At 42.5% G+C, this 15065-nt stretch overlaps 1 protein-coding gene across 1 annotated transcript in view; it reads right to left on the bottom strand.

Moving 5' to 3' along the window:
• chd9 (chromodomain helicase DNA binding protein 9) overlaps nt 1–14514 on the bottom strand; it is an 85237-nt gene extending 70723 nt beyond the window's left edge. Inside the window, exons 1-2 of the mRNA XM_020592488.1 lie at nt 13875–14514; nt 7269–8909 (exon numbers count right to left, since the gene is read on the bottom strand). Coding sequence (XP_020448144.1) covers nt 7269–8801 — 1533 coding nt within the window. The 5' untranslated portion in view covers nt 8802–8909; nt 13875–14514. The remainder of the gene's footprint in view (nt 1–7268; nt 8910–13874) is intronic.
• Between the last annotated feature and the right edge of the window lie 551 nt (nt 14515–15065).

The raw sequence follows: 15065 nt of genomic DNA, 5'->3' as shown, positions 1-15065 counted from the left end.
ATATCGTGTATCGTAATATTTCTAGAAAATATCGTGATACATTTTTTTTTCCCATATCGCCCACCCCTAGTCTGATTTGTTTGCCCATCTCCATTTGTAATGCAAAACCATCTCCTAACAGTTTCTGGGAGCTGCATCCAGGACGGCCCCTAACAGGGCTATGTGGCCATGAGCCACCTCATGTCTGGCTCCCTTCACTAGCTATGGCTGGCTCAGACCCGCTCCATTCATGAGCATTCACCGTTTATGTATTTGTACCTTTCGTCATTGTTAAACACCAAGACAGCAGCATCTGTGCATGAGTGCTCCAAACAATAAAACTAAACATCAGATCCTGAATGAGGATGTGTGTGTGCACAAATGTGTGCACGTTTCAAGGCTGATTATGGCATTGCCTGCCCAATCTGGTCGGCAGGTTCCCTAAGAGTTACATAAACCCTCAGTAAAGTCAGGAAGCAACAAAGTCAGTATGTCTCTCTCTCTCTCTCACACACACACACCCACACACCCACACACACCGACCCTGCTTACAAGTGTGAGCACACATACGCTAAGTTGCTTACTGCAGACACAGCTCACTGTCGAGAGGGGAAAGCAGTGATACCTGGACAGATAAAAGTCTAGACTGGTGATGATGCGAGTCATAGAGAAGGAGCCTGATCAGTGTCACTCCAGAAGGGGCCTGTAGTGGCTACAACAGCCCCAGCCATCTAATCTAATATCAACATCTTACATTTGAAGCCTTCGGTGTGACAAAAATTCCAAATAGCAAATTTTAGCAACAGGGCAAAAAACTGCAAAGCCAATCATTAAGTATACATCAGGGTTGAATGAGTTGGGAAAATAATCCAATTGCAATTTAATGGGATTGTTTTTGGTAAGTTATACTTGTATAGCATTATACTTTTCTATGCATTGCAGCACACTCAAAGAGCTTTCATACTATTCTGCCATTCACACTCCCAAATGCATGCACCGGTGACAATTGGGGATTCAGTGAATACTTCAACATGTGGACTGGACAATGCGGGAATCGAACCACTAATACTCCGGTTAGGAAACGACCTGCTCTACCTCCTGAGCCACAGCTGCCTCCTTTTCTTCTGTATTATTCACCCTATTTAGTGGAGGAAGACAAAGGTGAGGGAGGTTAACAGCCACCCAGACTTGGTTAGAGCTCCAGCAGGCTATGCCGCTACACATACATAAAGATGTATATAAATATGTATTTATCTCTCTGATCACACAGCTTTTCTAAACTGCTTTAGTTTTATTTAGTAACATATTATGATGTTTTCACCACTGTGGTCATTATATTTAAACAATAAAAATGACAAACTGCATTCCATAATGATCCAATATGTGACAGAGCATGTTATCATAGCAGACGAGCCTGTATTATAATGTTTTTTTCCTTTAAATGTTGGAAGAAATGTGTTGTTGCCTCACACTGTTGCTACTAGGAATGTAACAATACCAAAAATCTACAGTACAATTTTGCCATGATATTTTTCACAATATTTTAAAAATGCCCTTTACTAAATAGTAAATCAAAATATTTTGTGCAAATTCTCCTTTTGACTTAAAGTGCTCCAGATTTCCTTTTTTTATCAAAATAAAAGCAACAAGCCATGACCTAAACATGTGCAAAAACTTGGCATGAATAGTCATGGGCACTAAATGACTGAACTGTTTGTACAACTGGGAGCATACACTATGTGAGTTCCAATCCTGACACCAACACAGCTATACAAGTGAAATAATCATATGTAATATCCTGGTAGATACAATCACAGTCCCACAGCAGTAGCAAGACATTTTTCTACAGTGATATTATAAATATTGTTACATTGCTAGCTGCTACCTTAGCCAGGCGCGTTCAGCACCCAGTCCTGCTGTGCATCCTCTGGTCTAAAACCAAAGTAAGTCAACAGGACCAACATACTGTTTCGCTTTGACACTAGGCTGCCTCTTGGTCTCTACCAAGCAACAATCTTGCCATCATCCTGATGGTTCTATTTAATGCTAAACCACCAGTGAACAAAACCTTTATTCTAAGTGACATTTTTATCTCTCACAACGACTTTTTGTTCATGTCAGAAACGTGGCTTTAAGCTGGGGATAGCAGGTTTTCTTGGAGCGTCTCCCTTCGGACTGTACGTTCCTCAGTTCTTCAAGAGTGTCAGGTAGAGAGCAGGAGGTCTGGCTTCAGTCATCAAGAATAAATTTAACAGCAGACAAATCTCTTCGGAGGGTTTCTCCAGTTACAAGCTGCAGTTATTTGACGGCAAATTTTCATGTTGTTTATTATGTGCACTGGTTCATGGCCCTTCCAAATTTAACAAGGACTTGAGAGGTTTGGGATTATACATACATGTGATAAGCTTTTAATTCTTGGAGATATTAATATTCACATACTGCATGTTGCTTATCTAAGCCAGTGGTGAAATATTTTATGATTATCATTGATTCATTTAATCTTACTCTGTTTGTGGCCCCACACATGGTCAAGGGCCTTTTTCCTCTTGAGTGGCTTACCAGTAATTTTCATGGAAATATGTGATACGAGGGTCTCTGAACACTTGCCTGCTCTTTTTGGTATCGAAATATCCCTTCCAATGTTTAAATCCTGTATCCTGGCTTGCAGCAGTCAGAGGATCACCCTACTTACTGCCGGACAAATCTCCCTTGGCTGAAGGCTCATTTTCCCATCTGACCTCAGATTAACTTCTGTCCATTTTTAATTACACTTGTTCTGGTATCCTGGACTCTCTCTCACCTGTACGCTCAAGATGTGTTAAACCTAAATCACAGCCATGGTTAAACCACTCCACCCAATCAACCCTCAGAAAACTGCAGATTTGCAGAGAGAAAATGGAAAAATTGCAGGTGTGTCTAGATATTTTAAAGAACACTCTTGCTGAGTACCAGAGAGTGGTATAAACTGCTAAATCACAACACTTCACTTGATGGGTTACAAAGCGCTGCAATAAACCTCAGGTGTTATTTTCCAAAATTAACTCTATCAGGGCTCCAAAACAACTTTTTCCACTAGTAGTAAGTCAACATGCAACACAACACATTCATATTTTCTTTTCATATTAACTGCATTACTGATAAATGCTTTAGTAACAAATGGACAATTTACAGAAATGACAGTGTGATGTTTTATTTTAAAGGAAAAAGTCACAAAGTGATGTACTAATTGATGGCTACAGTCTTCTCTAACCCCTCTCATTATAGCTTAAGCTACCCAAAAGTATATACAGCAATTAAAACAAGTCCCACCATTACAAACTACAACATTAAAGATGAACACATTAATGCAGCAGTATTTATAACCCAATAATATTATTATAAAATAGGACATTCTGTGCTTTTATTTTTGTGTGTATTTTGATGCTAATACTTTTTTTATTTGAGTAAAGCTTTGAGTGCAGGCTTTTTAACTGTAGCAACGTCTTTTTACACTGTGGTATTACACTGGTGTTCACACTGTCATAAGGAAATCGGATATGGGTCACATTTGGGCAAAAAGATCGGATTTGAGCCACTTCAGCCTGCAGTGTGAACGTGGCCATAGTCTCTCCAACGTGTCCTGGGTCTGCCCTGAGGCCTTCTCCCGGAGGGACATGCCCGGAATACCTCCCCAGGGAGGCGTCCAGGAGGCATCCTAAACAGGTGCCCAAGCACAAATAAAATATAATAAAATAAAAACAAAGGCTTAACTACAAAAGTCTCCGTTGACTGATGAGTCTCTCGACTGATGATTCGACTAGTCAACCTTTAGGGGGCAGGCCTACTAATATGCAACTGGGATTTGGATATTGTTCTCCCAGTGAAGGCTTCCGCATATTAATGAATTCTAATGAATCTAATGAAATCAACTGTATGAATAAGAAAATGAGTCACTATGTCTGACAGCTTCTTCAAGTTTGGAAGGAGGGGTGGAAACAGAGATACTCAAGGGTTCATCGAAGAAAACCTTCCAGCAAGCAGGTAAGAGTCGCACAGAAAGTTACCACTGTAACCGACTCAGAGTGAAAGTGATCCATCTAAATGGAATTAAAAACGTTCCTTAAACTCAAGATTATTAAACTCAGTTTTGTTTTGTTTTGCTGGGGACAGTTGTCTTAATGTCCACAGTGTCACAATGTTAGAAAGACAAAATGAACTGAAATCAAGGTAGCAAACATCTTCTTTCATCCCGAGTACACAAGTAAAGGGTGTCTTGAATGTGCTGCTGTTGTCCCACGAATCTCAAGAACCAGTTTCCTTTTTGCCTTTGGGGTTTAGTTTAATTCGTACCCATATATAGATCTATGAAATCCAAATCCAGACACATTAGGATTGTGATACAAAAGAAGTAAGACAAATCTCCCATTGAAAATAAACTATACGGTAAGTGGAAAAACTGCACATCCAAAGTTATACGCCAAACCAAATATTGCTGTCCATGTGTATCTCATGTGCCATTATGCATCTCATCACCAACACCCCTGGTGATGCTAACCACCTGACAATCTTACTGTTATTGTTTTGCCAGTGCATCCTTAAACAGTATGGGTGGACAATATGGCAATTCTCAACTGGAAATATAATCAAGAAACCATTTACAATACAAATGGAATGACCAGATGGAAAATAAACAACTGTTTTTGGCTAATCCATGTTGAAGTACTGTAAAAAAAAAAAAAAACTATCCAGTCAGTAGACTAATCAGACACATCATCACATTAATGTGAAAACCCTGTAGATCCAATACAGCTACAGTCCTGCTCAGTGATTTGCAACATTTTGACAAGTTATAGCCATATTGCAACCTAAACATATTAGCTATTCAGATATCTCAATAGACACTGGTCTTAACTTCGAAACTAGTCACATTATAAATACTGACTGCTGAGTCACATGAGTACATACAACTTACATGTACTCCTGTAAATATCACATAGTGGCATTCAACTCAAAAGGGTTTCACTAGAGTGCTTGATGCCAATTAGCCTGAACTACTGTACGTCCTCAGACAAAGTTCCTAGCAATGGCTGAAATGTTTCATGGGCCAGGCTATAATTCCACACACATCTGTTCATTTGAATTTGCAACTAGGCCTAAGACATTATAATTATCCATCCATTTTCTATACCGCTTATCCTAACAAGGGTCACGGGGGCTGAAGCCAATCCCAGCTGACATTGGGTAGGAGGCAGGGTACACCCTGGACAGGCTGCCAGTCTATCACAGGGCTGACATTAAGAGACAGGCAACCACACTCACTCCTATGGGCAATAGAGTCACCAATTTACCTCTGATGCATGTCTTTGGACTGTGGAAGCTTTATTTATCTATTGAGTTTAACCTCTGAATATGGCAACCTGGGAGAACTATTCAATCTTGAACCTCGGTTGCTCATCACAGCTGCACCTGACTATTACAACCATTAGAAATCCTAATTAGCCACATTCACTGCGGGGGAATGAAAAGTGGGCAGCTATCCCCTGATGCCTTGCCTGTTCAGCAAACACACCATCAGCAGGCTCTTCACACATCAGTGCACATGAATAGCACAGTCAGCCTGTGAGCATCAACACAGGGCTGGATGTTGACACAGACAGGGAAAGGCTCATTCTTATGGCTGTGTTTCATGGCCTCATTTCAATCAAGGACCTTTGCAGATGGTCAAATAGCTTGTGTGGAAGAGCTCTGGTTTAGGCAGACCACTAGTGTTGCTGTCACTTGCTGCCTATTCAGGTACAGTCAAGCACTACTCACAGGTTGTGTTTTGGATCATGAACACAGATTTGGTTTCAGAAGTGAGGGGATATAATGGGTGTGCTGCCAGTAACAGAATACTGATTAGAGAGATTTAAATGAATCACTCAAACTGGAAAACTGTAGGTATTCGTGAATTTGCCACACGAGGGTAAGTGCAAATACATAAAAAAAAAGGGGGTTATAAGATCAAAACAAGACATGTGGATATGTTAAAATTCACATGTTCTTTTTAAAAGTGTGCAGATCAGGATGAAACATCTGCTGCTTTTGCTACTTTTCATGTGTCACTTGTGGACCAGGAGGCTATGTGGATGCTGCTAAGTTACTAGCCAACTGTGGTCCAGGAACCGCCTGAAGCCTGTTACATCCAGCTAATGCATTCTCCCAACCTCCCCCTCCACTTCCCTCTCTCTCGTTTTTCCTCTGTCTCTTTCCTGAGCTCTTCTTTTTCCATGAGCTACTGCTCTCTCCCAAACACCCTCCCCCTCCTTCAAGTGCTAACTACTCTCCTTCACCAAGCTCTTTTCCTCCTGACTGCTCTCTCACACGTGCACATGCACTCACGCACACACAGAAGCTGTGACAGCTACCACAACAGCATGCGGCCTCCCCCACACTCCAGCAAGGCAGTGTGCAAGTGCCTCTGGCTTGCCCTGACCCACATCTTGATATAGCCCTAAGTATGCTTAAGGCTAAGTCCTGGAGACCCGCCTGCCACTCTTAGCCTAATCAGGCCTGACCTGCTGTCAGTGCACTGGGCAGATAGACAGGCCATGCTTGACAGTCTTATCATTTTCAGAAGGCTTTTAGAGGGCCATAGGTACCGCCTCTCCACCTTCCCCCACTCCACCACTGATTGCAGGTTTATACTAGACAAGCACATGTTCTCTCTGGGATAGCTAGTTAAACATTACATGAGTGACTGGATTCTGTGCCATGATATTCTGGAAAAATAAACAAATTCTCACAATGTCAGCCAGGAAATGATCTACATTAGTACGGCAAAGATTATGAAATTATGACATGTCATATGTTCAATTAATATTAATCTTCACTCCTCTGACTTCTCAATAATCTAAACTGGAGGGAAATAGGGATAAAGGACATTGAGCACAGACTATATTAATATAAACTAGACCAGCTCAGAGACAATTATATACAGGGGGTTGCTCTGACACAGTACACCTGCAATATCCTACCATGCATGTGAATGTCACTTTTGGCTTTTTCCCATTAGGGGTGACCACAGCGAATCGTCACACTGACGATTCACATGTTGACATTTGGTACGCGTTACACGCCGAATGCCCTTCCTGACACAACCCTGACTCAAACCTGGGCCGTGGCGGCGAGAGTGCTGCACCTTAACCACTTCACTTATTTGGTCCTTAAAATATTTAGCATGGTACATGCATGGTAATATCCTACCATGCATGTACCATGCTAAATATTTTAAGGACCAAATAAATGAAACAAATATTTAACGTTATTACCTTCTCTTCCTTGACGTAAGCAGGAGGTGGTTTCTTGTGTTCATGTCCCCTCTCCTGGCTGCAGTCAGCCCAGCAAGAGTCACTTTCATCCTGTTGACTGAGAGCCGCTTCCAGCTGGGGCAGTAGGTCAGGCAGGAGGTCAGGAGGGTCCAGACCCTCCAAGTCTCCATCCTGAGACTCTGATGGCAGGAGACGGTCTCCCAAGGCCTGGAATCCGTTAGCATTGATGGCCCCGCAGCTCTCAAGCTGCTCAGAGGGCAGATGACTGGCTATGCTAGGATAGCAGCTCATGGATTCACCAAATATTTCAGATGACTTGCAGTTTCCCTGGGTTTCACCAGAACAGCACAGGGCCCTGAAAGGACATTCCCCTGCCTGGCTAACTGGCATCCTAGTGTGGTGCTGACTTATAACTGCTGTAGATGGAAACTGACAGTCTCTCCCTGAGAGCTCAGGCACTGTGGACGTGAGGAGTGCAGCAGTGGTGGTGGGTCTAGACACTGATGCTGAGCACAAAGACTGCTCACTGTGGCTGGGTATTTCTGGCTCTCCAGGGTAGGCAGGGTACTGAGCTGGTGGGTAAGCTGTATCAGAACTGACTGAGCACACTGACAGGGAGTGAACCATAGATGATGAATGCATTGGGAATGGCAGGTTAGGATCTTCCAGCTGAGATCCAGAGAAAGCTTGGCCTCCTCTGGCCTGGTAACTACCCTGCTGCTGTTGTTGTAAGCATGCCCCACTCAGAGAAGCATTTTGACTATCCAAATAAGACTTATTTGACAGAGCTCTTGAATGGAACCTTGGTCCTCCTACACTTAGTTGGTGGTGAACCTGCTGCTGAGAGTGACTTCCCTGGTGAAAGGAGAAATTGTGATGCTGCAGTGAAACAGTCTGTGGGTTAATCTGTTGGTGCTGGCACTGGTTTAACAGCTGTTGCTGATGACTTTGCTGTTGCTGCAGCTGCCGCATTCTATGCTGCTGCTCCTGCTGTTGACCATGACAGGGGTGGTGTTGCTGTTGTGATTGTTGTTGCCTGACATGAAGTTGATGGTTGTGCAGTTGCTGCTGCTGCTGACAAAGCTGTTGCTGTTGCTGAGATAAGGCATGGTACATATTCCCATTCTGGTCTTGGTTGCCCCACATTGGACTGCTGCTGTTACAGAACAGCCCATTGGATTGAGGTAATTGGTTCATGGCAGGATTGTGGTAAAGGCCATGCTGCTCTGTAATCAAGTCACCACCTCCACCACCTGTGCTTCCAGGACCAGAAAATGCCTGCCCCATAAGATTCTGCCCCTTTATGCCAATGTAGTGACTCATTGGCTGACTATAAGCAGGCATGGCTTGATGAGTAGAAACTGGTGGCATCATGCCATGGTGCTTCCCTGGTCCTAGAGGCTCCACTTGGAGGGGCTCAAAGTCAGCACTGAGGTTTAACTCATCCACAAGTGAGGGTGCTGAAGGAAAGCCATCCTCATCCAGCCCTTCCAAACCTCCAACAAAGAGGTTGGGGTCATCAAAAAAGTCCATGGCAGAGCCTGCAAGGTGACTGGAACCTTTGGAACACCACTGAATCCAAGTTGGTCCCAGGGAGCCTCACTTTCTAAACAGCTACAGCATGTCCATTATTTAGTGTTCCTGTCAAAAAAACAAAGGAAAGAGTTTTTTAACACATCGTTAATATGAGAAAAATGTGCTTTTATTAAGCAAGATGTGGTCTAGCTGAAGAGCAGATCAGAGTCTGCATGGCAAACAAGATACTCATTGAAATAATTCAAAAGAAGCTACACCACACAAAAACAGACAAATTAAACATTTTTGTCTGAGATAACAGTTTATTAAGTGTATGTTCTTCCCCATGATATCAATTTTTGTCTTCCATTTACTCATCAGAGCTACATGCTTGTAGGCTAGGAAAACTGAATGAATTCCCATTCAGTGCAGGACAAAAAGCTTTCAAAAGACAGGTAATGGCTAGGTCAGAAGGGTTAGGGAGAAATTCAGTACTGTCAATTATCTGTCAGCACTGCCTTTCATGTGTGTAGTAAAGCAGCTGGTGCAAACCAACCACCAGCCACCAGCAGGTGCCTCTTCCTGTACCCCCTCTCCATTAACATACACATACACACAAGCGCACCTCAGCCCTTCACCCCCACAACCAATGAAGCACCTACCCTGCTGCTGCTGCAGAATGCGTGGGAGGTGTAGACAGCTGATAGAATTTCAACAGCTAGGGACAGAGACAGATAAGTTCCGTGTGTGTGTGTGTGTGTGTGTGTGTGTGCGTGTGTGTTCTGCAACCACAGACCAGCGGAAGATGACAGAAGCTTACTCAGGTCAGTCATTATATGCTGACTTGCAATGCACACAGGCACACAACAGCAGAGATGTTTCTCCAGTGTCTTAGTCTAACTGGCAGAGATACTTTGAATGTTTTCATATACATTTCAAATGATGGGCTAGTGCATGACAATCATAAAGAAATTTGGTACTGTTCTCCCATATACACAAGGTGTTGCCAGTGGGGTTTTACAGCATGTTATTTGTAATCACAGGCAAAACTACTACAAATTACTTACACTGACAACAAGTAATTAGAACATAAATTCAGTATACAGTAGTTTATAAATAACACAACAATGCTGGATAAGGTGCCAAAAGCAGACTCTAAATTTGGGTTCAGAAACTCTGTGTTTTCATGAACCAGTTCATACAAGTAAATAAACATCCTCAAACTCAAATAAATCACCACAGGCACAACATTAATGTATTTGTACAGTTTGTGAGTGAATCTGTCAGGGTTCTTGCATTTCACAAAAAACAAGCTACACACCTCTGCTGTAGCCCTGAAATGTGATTTGTGAGGAACGGCAGGTTATTGTCCTGAAACAAAGAAAGCTTGATCTCTCCTATTCAACCGTTAGGTGCCCTGCTGCTGATGTGTTTGTACGTAAATCCCACTTTGACTCTGTCATTCTAAATGACCGACTGTTCAAAATCTAGGCTAAGCTGTTAATGTAAAAAAATGTATTTACTTAGATGACCAACTGTCTCTACTGGATCCATTACTTACTTAGATGACCAACTGTCTCTACTGGATCCATTACTTGCATTTCTATTCATAATTAATACTTCCTTATCCTTTGCTGGGTCATGGGGGTCTGTAGTCTACCACAGCTGACACTAAGTGAGAGGTGGGGTACACACTGGCCAGGCTGCCAGTTGATCACAAGGCTGACACATACATCCATTCACATTCACACCTAAGGGCAATTTTAGAGTCAGCAATTGACCTAATCTGCATGTGTGTGGGAAGTGAGACAACCGAAGTGCTTGGAGAACTCCCATACAGGCACAGCGAGACCATTCAAACTCCACATAGAGACCCCAGCAGGTTCCATCCCAGAACCTTCTCCTAAACCCCTCTCCTCCATAGTGCTGTCCTGTTTTCATACCTGTCATACTTATGAGTAGGTTCACCCACTCGTCAAATGATTCAGGATTTTTAATCTCAGTAACTAGAAGCCAAATCATATTTTTTATCATGCCTCTGGAAGCTCAGGTATCATATCACTCAGTCTCTACTGCAATAAGTCAAGGAACATGTTGTTTTTTCTCACTAACTGAGTTATTACTAGATTTGTGAGATTTTTTTTTTATCATTATTTTAACCCAGTCATTAAAACTAAAACTCTCATTTAAATTTGTACAGGCGGATTATCAAACTGGATTAAATATTAACTTGTTTAGTGATGCACCAACTGCAATTTTCTTGAACAATTATGATTTTTTTCTAGGTTAGACTTGCTGATTCTGATTTCCTCTCCTAGAACTGTAAGGGACAGCATACACATACATTTCTGGAATTTTCTTTAATGAACATTTTTATTGTAAAAATAAAAAGAAAATGTAATATCTTATGTAAATTCTTCTGTCTTCTTATCACTGTAACATACTCAAAGAACCCCCCCCCCCCCACAAAAAGTGCAATAGCTGTAGTTATCCAAATGTGAACAGGTGTAACTGGTAATAAAAACAGAATGATGTCTGATGCTTCAATCCCACTGAATTCATTTTAAAGCATCTGCTATTTTTATTTTGTGTTTTACCACTGGTTGGATACAATATACATAATGCATATGAGGTGTAGCCAGTAATTCGCTCATTCTGTACTATATGTCAGAAATTTGGATGTAGTTGTCTTTCTCCTACAGCTGCACACGGTATGATTTTGGTCTGTGCCACCGTGTGTACAACGTAGACCATTTGGCCTGCAAGTACGACCTGCACAGAATCAGATACCTCAGACTGATCAGCAGGTCACCAACATGGCCAAGTGGCCTAAAACTGTCCAATTCCGATCTCTAATCAATCCACTGGTGCATCTCTAATATTGTCTATACTAGAAATTCTGTTAAGGACTGAGGCCAGACTATAGAAAGCTGCTGGAAAAACCCGAGTACGGATTTGTTGAGTCCAATTATTAAAAACATGAAGCCTAAACCAAACTTAAATTGTAAACTGAAGAAACAGATTGAAAAAAAGCTCTAGTTTACTGTGACAGTACTGCATATAGCTCACTGTCAGGCAAACAGGTATGCATGGTACATGCCCAATTTGCATTATCACTCTCCCCACCAACCACAGTCAACAGGTTGCAAGAAAAAATCTGTTGACACAAGCATGTAGCCATTCCTGTTTTCAGTTGGTTTGTGCTTCCAACTACAAATTCACTCCAGTGCTGCTCACTATCCTATTTGTTGGGAAATCATGTGACATTCCCAGTTGTTACCTTAAGGGTCCTTGGCTGCCTATACAGTCAACACACTGATTATTTGCCTCACAGTCTGTCAACAAACTAAATAAGAGGCATACCGGCCCAAGAAGACACAGACTATATCCAGAGCCAAGCAATTTTAGAAAATTTACAACTGTTCCCTGTCATACTGGGAGTTAAAATTATTCATGTTAAATGTTGTTTCCTATACACATAGGTCACTTAAGATGGATGTGCACTAATCATTTGAGCTGACATTTTGGGGTTTGTTCCAAACTATAGATAATGCATGAATGTGTCCTTTCATTTAGTGGAGACATTTCATTTGTCTTAGTTGAAATGACTTACAAACACTTGTTTGGCAGATAATTCTTTGCTATTCACACTAAAACATAACTGAAGCCAAGCTGAAAGCTGAAAGAGTCGGTTTGTGGTAAATCTGCATCAGTAAAGTGGAAATAAAGGCAAGGTGTGCATTAAAAACTAAACTGTAATGTTTAATAAACGATACACGTGTATACCATCTTTCCCAGTGCAGAACACTCCTGAGCCTGCTAGCCATGCACGCCACTGCTAACCTAAACACCCCAAGTGGCCCAGAGTCACGTAGCCCAGGCCAGTGCCTTCAGCCTCTGTAGCCTTCCAGCTGTTTTCTACATAGTCATGACGCGGTAAGCACCATCCAGGCACGTGCAACTGACGCCCAATATCAACAAGAACTGTGTACATAACTGTCCCGTGGTCGTCACTGAAGCCTGGCACTGATGTCTCACAAACGGCCACTTCTGCGCACCTCAGTCACACAACATCAAGCTAACAAGCAGCAGATATCATTAATTTTACGGCAGTATTTCCGGAAGACTAAAATGCTTAAAGGTGGTCACCTTCGAATAAAAGTGCTGCTTTGACTGAAAGCGCATTTCATTTAGTGCTCACGACTCTTTAAACGTCTAAATTGTTACCGTGGTGCCACAATAAGACGCTCGACGTGTTTTTGAAGCTTTGATGAGGAGTCTTACTCAGTGAAACAGACACTGGGCTCACCGCTAAAGACGGCAGCATCCTCTTCATCTTCGCCCAATGGCTTCAGCTCCTGAGCGTGGTGTTCGACAAGCCAGCGAAGTGGCAATGTGTTGCGCTACTTTAGGCGCAACTGCTCGCAAAGTGGAAACAAAACAAATGCACGTGTGACGTGATGTTCCCAAATGTTACCCCCGGGTTGTTGAGATGGGTCACACGTGTTCCGAGCCAGACCTCCACTTTGGAAGCCTCAGGATTCAAAAGGTGTCGTGACGGTTGCTCGCCGAAGAAGAGGAGGAGGAGGAGGCCGGAGATGGATGAAAAGGTCGACAGAGATGTTGTGCGTGATAATACAACTTGTTTCTTATCCTCCGCCGACTTTTCGCTTTCATTTCTTAAACGCTGCCTAGTCGACGTACTGCCACTGCTGACAGTCACCGCGTCCACATTCAAGTGCGGTGCTGAGTGAGGCCGGCTGGTCGCTGTCAGTTCAGGACCACCATGACCAAGAACCACGAAGGACAACTTCGGAGTCGCGCTTATCTTCGATTACTCGGCAAACTGCGAGAAAGTACGATGACATTTGCTGATTTATAGGTCAACTTAAGTAAAACTAATACGGACTAGTTTGGCAAGTCACCAGCCTAATTTCTACTGGGAAGATACACTCGGCAAGGCGGTGTGTCATCATACAGCAGAGGCGAGCCTCGCTGTCACAAATTTGACAGCTCCTAGCCTGAATGAAACAATAGCCAACGAGTCCAAAACACCTCTCACAAATCCTCAAAGGAGGAGTTATTGCTTACCTGAAACGAAGCCCAAGGCGTAGCCCCAAACGTGAACGTAAAAAGAGTATTATCGGCGAAGTTGACTCTGTTGTTAGTTGTACTCCTGCTGGCGACCACAGCACAACAGCTCTTCGGCTCTTGCTGACGTGACTGTGATAACAGTGCATTTACATATTAGTGACCTCCTCTGTGATTGGACCAGCGACAGTTTGACATAGTGTCACCATTCCCTGTAAAAATAGAAACCGGTTCGCACAGCATTAGAACTTCTAGCACGATGCCACCCTCCTGCCACCGCAAGCCCGCGCCGGAGAGCGCATGATTAAATCATGTATTCAGTCGTAAAATCCCTATGTTGACAGAGTGCATAAGATGGCCGCGTTCAAGATAGAGCCAATCCGGAGAGGGTTTACTTTCGCACATGGACCCGAGTGTCTCGTCAAGGCAAACAGACAGGGGTATGAGAGCTGCTCCCCACAGTGAGCACATACCGCCCTCTGGTGGCTGACTGGGCGAAACACTGCCCCAAATTAATAGATCCTACATCCCGGTTTAGCCAAGATGCAGTACGTCGTCCTCAGTAGTGCTTTTTAGGACTGTAAAGTTCATTACATTTTCATCGACCAAGACACACATTTATAATAAAAATATAACGTCCTAACTTTGCCTAAATCTCTAAGTATTTAGCAAGTGTTCTTCAATATCTGTTCCCAGTTATCCTATACATTAATATTCCTGTATAAGAAAAAGGGTCCAAGTATGGATTTATAGAATGGGACATCTGTGTAATACCAGTTTATTATACAATCTGTACAGGTTTTAGTAGACTATAGGATAATGAGGACAGTGAGCAGTACACAGATTTCATTGGAGTGACACCATTTCCACATGTTGACCCTGCATTAATATAAGCCTAGTCAGACTAGTTCAAGCAGATTTAAGTCAACTGGTTAAGTATTCAGCATTTGACAGAGCACTCATATAAAGTGGGCTATTTAAAATTAACTATACTGCATTCTTTCCATTTTTCCAAAAGTCCTACAATATGTGTGCTCTGCTTCAGACATTGCTCGTGTGTTGAACCAGTAAAACTGTTTAATAATCCAAATGTAAAAATAAAAAGTATGACTTCATGTAATTTAACAATTTTATTGATTTAAGAGAAGACACTTAAATCAGTCGGTTGTAGTGTCATTCACAAACTGGAGC

Source organism: Monopterus albus, unplaced genomic scaffold, assembly GCF_001952655.1.
Source record: "Monopterus albus unplaced genomic scaffold, M_albus_1.0 scaffold17.1, whole genome shotgun sequence".
Classification (NCBI taxonomy): Eukaryota; Metazoa; Chordata; class Actinopteri; order Synbranchiformes; family Synbranchidae; genus Monopterus; species Monopterus albus.
This window is presented reverse-complemented; position numbering and strand designations above follow the sequence as displayed.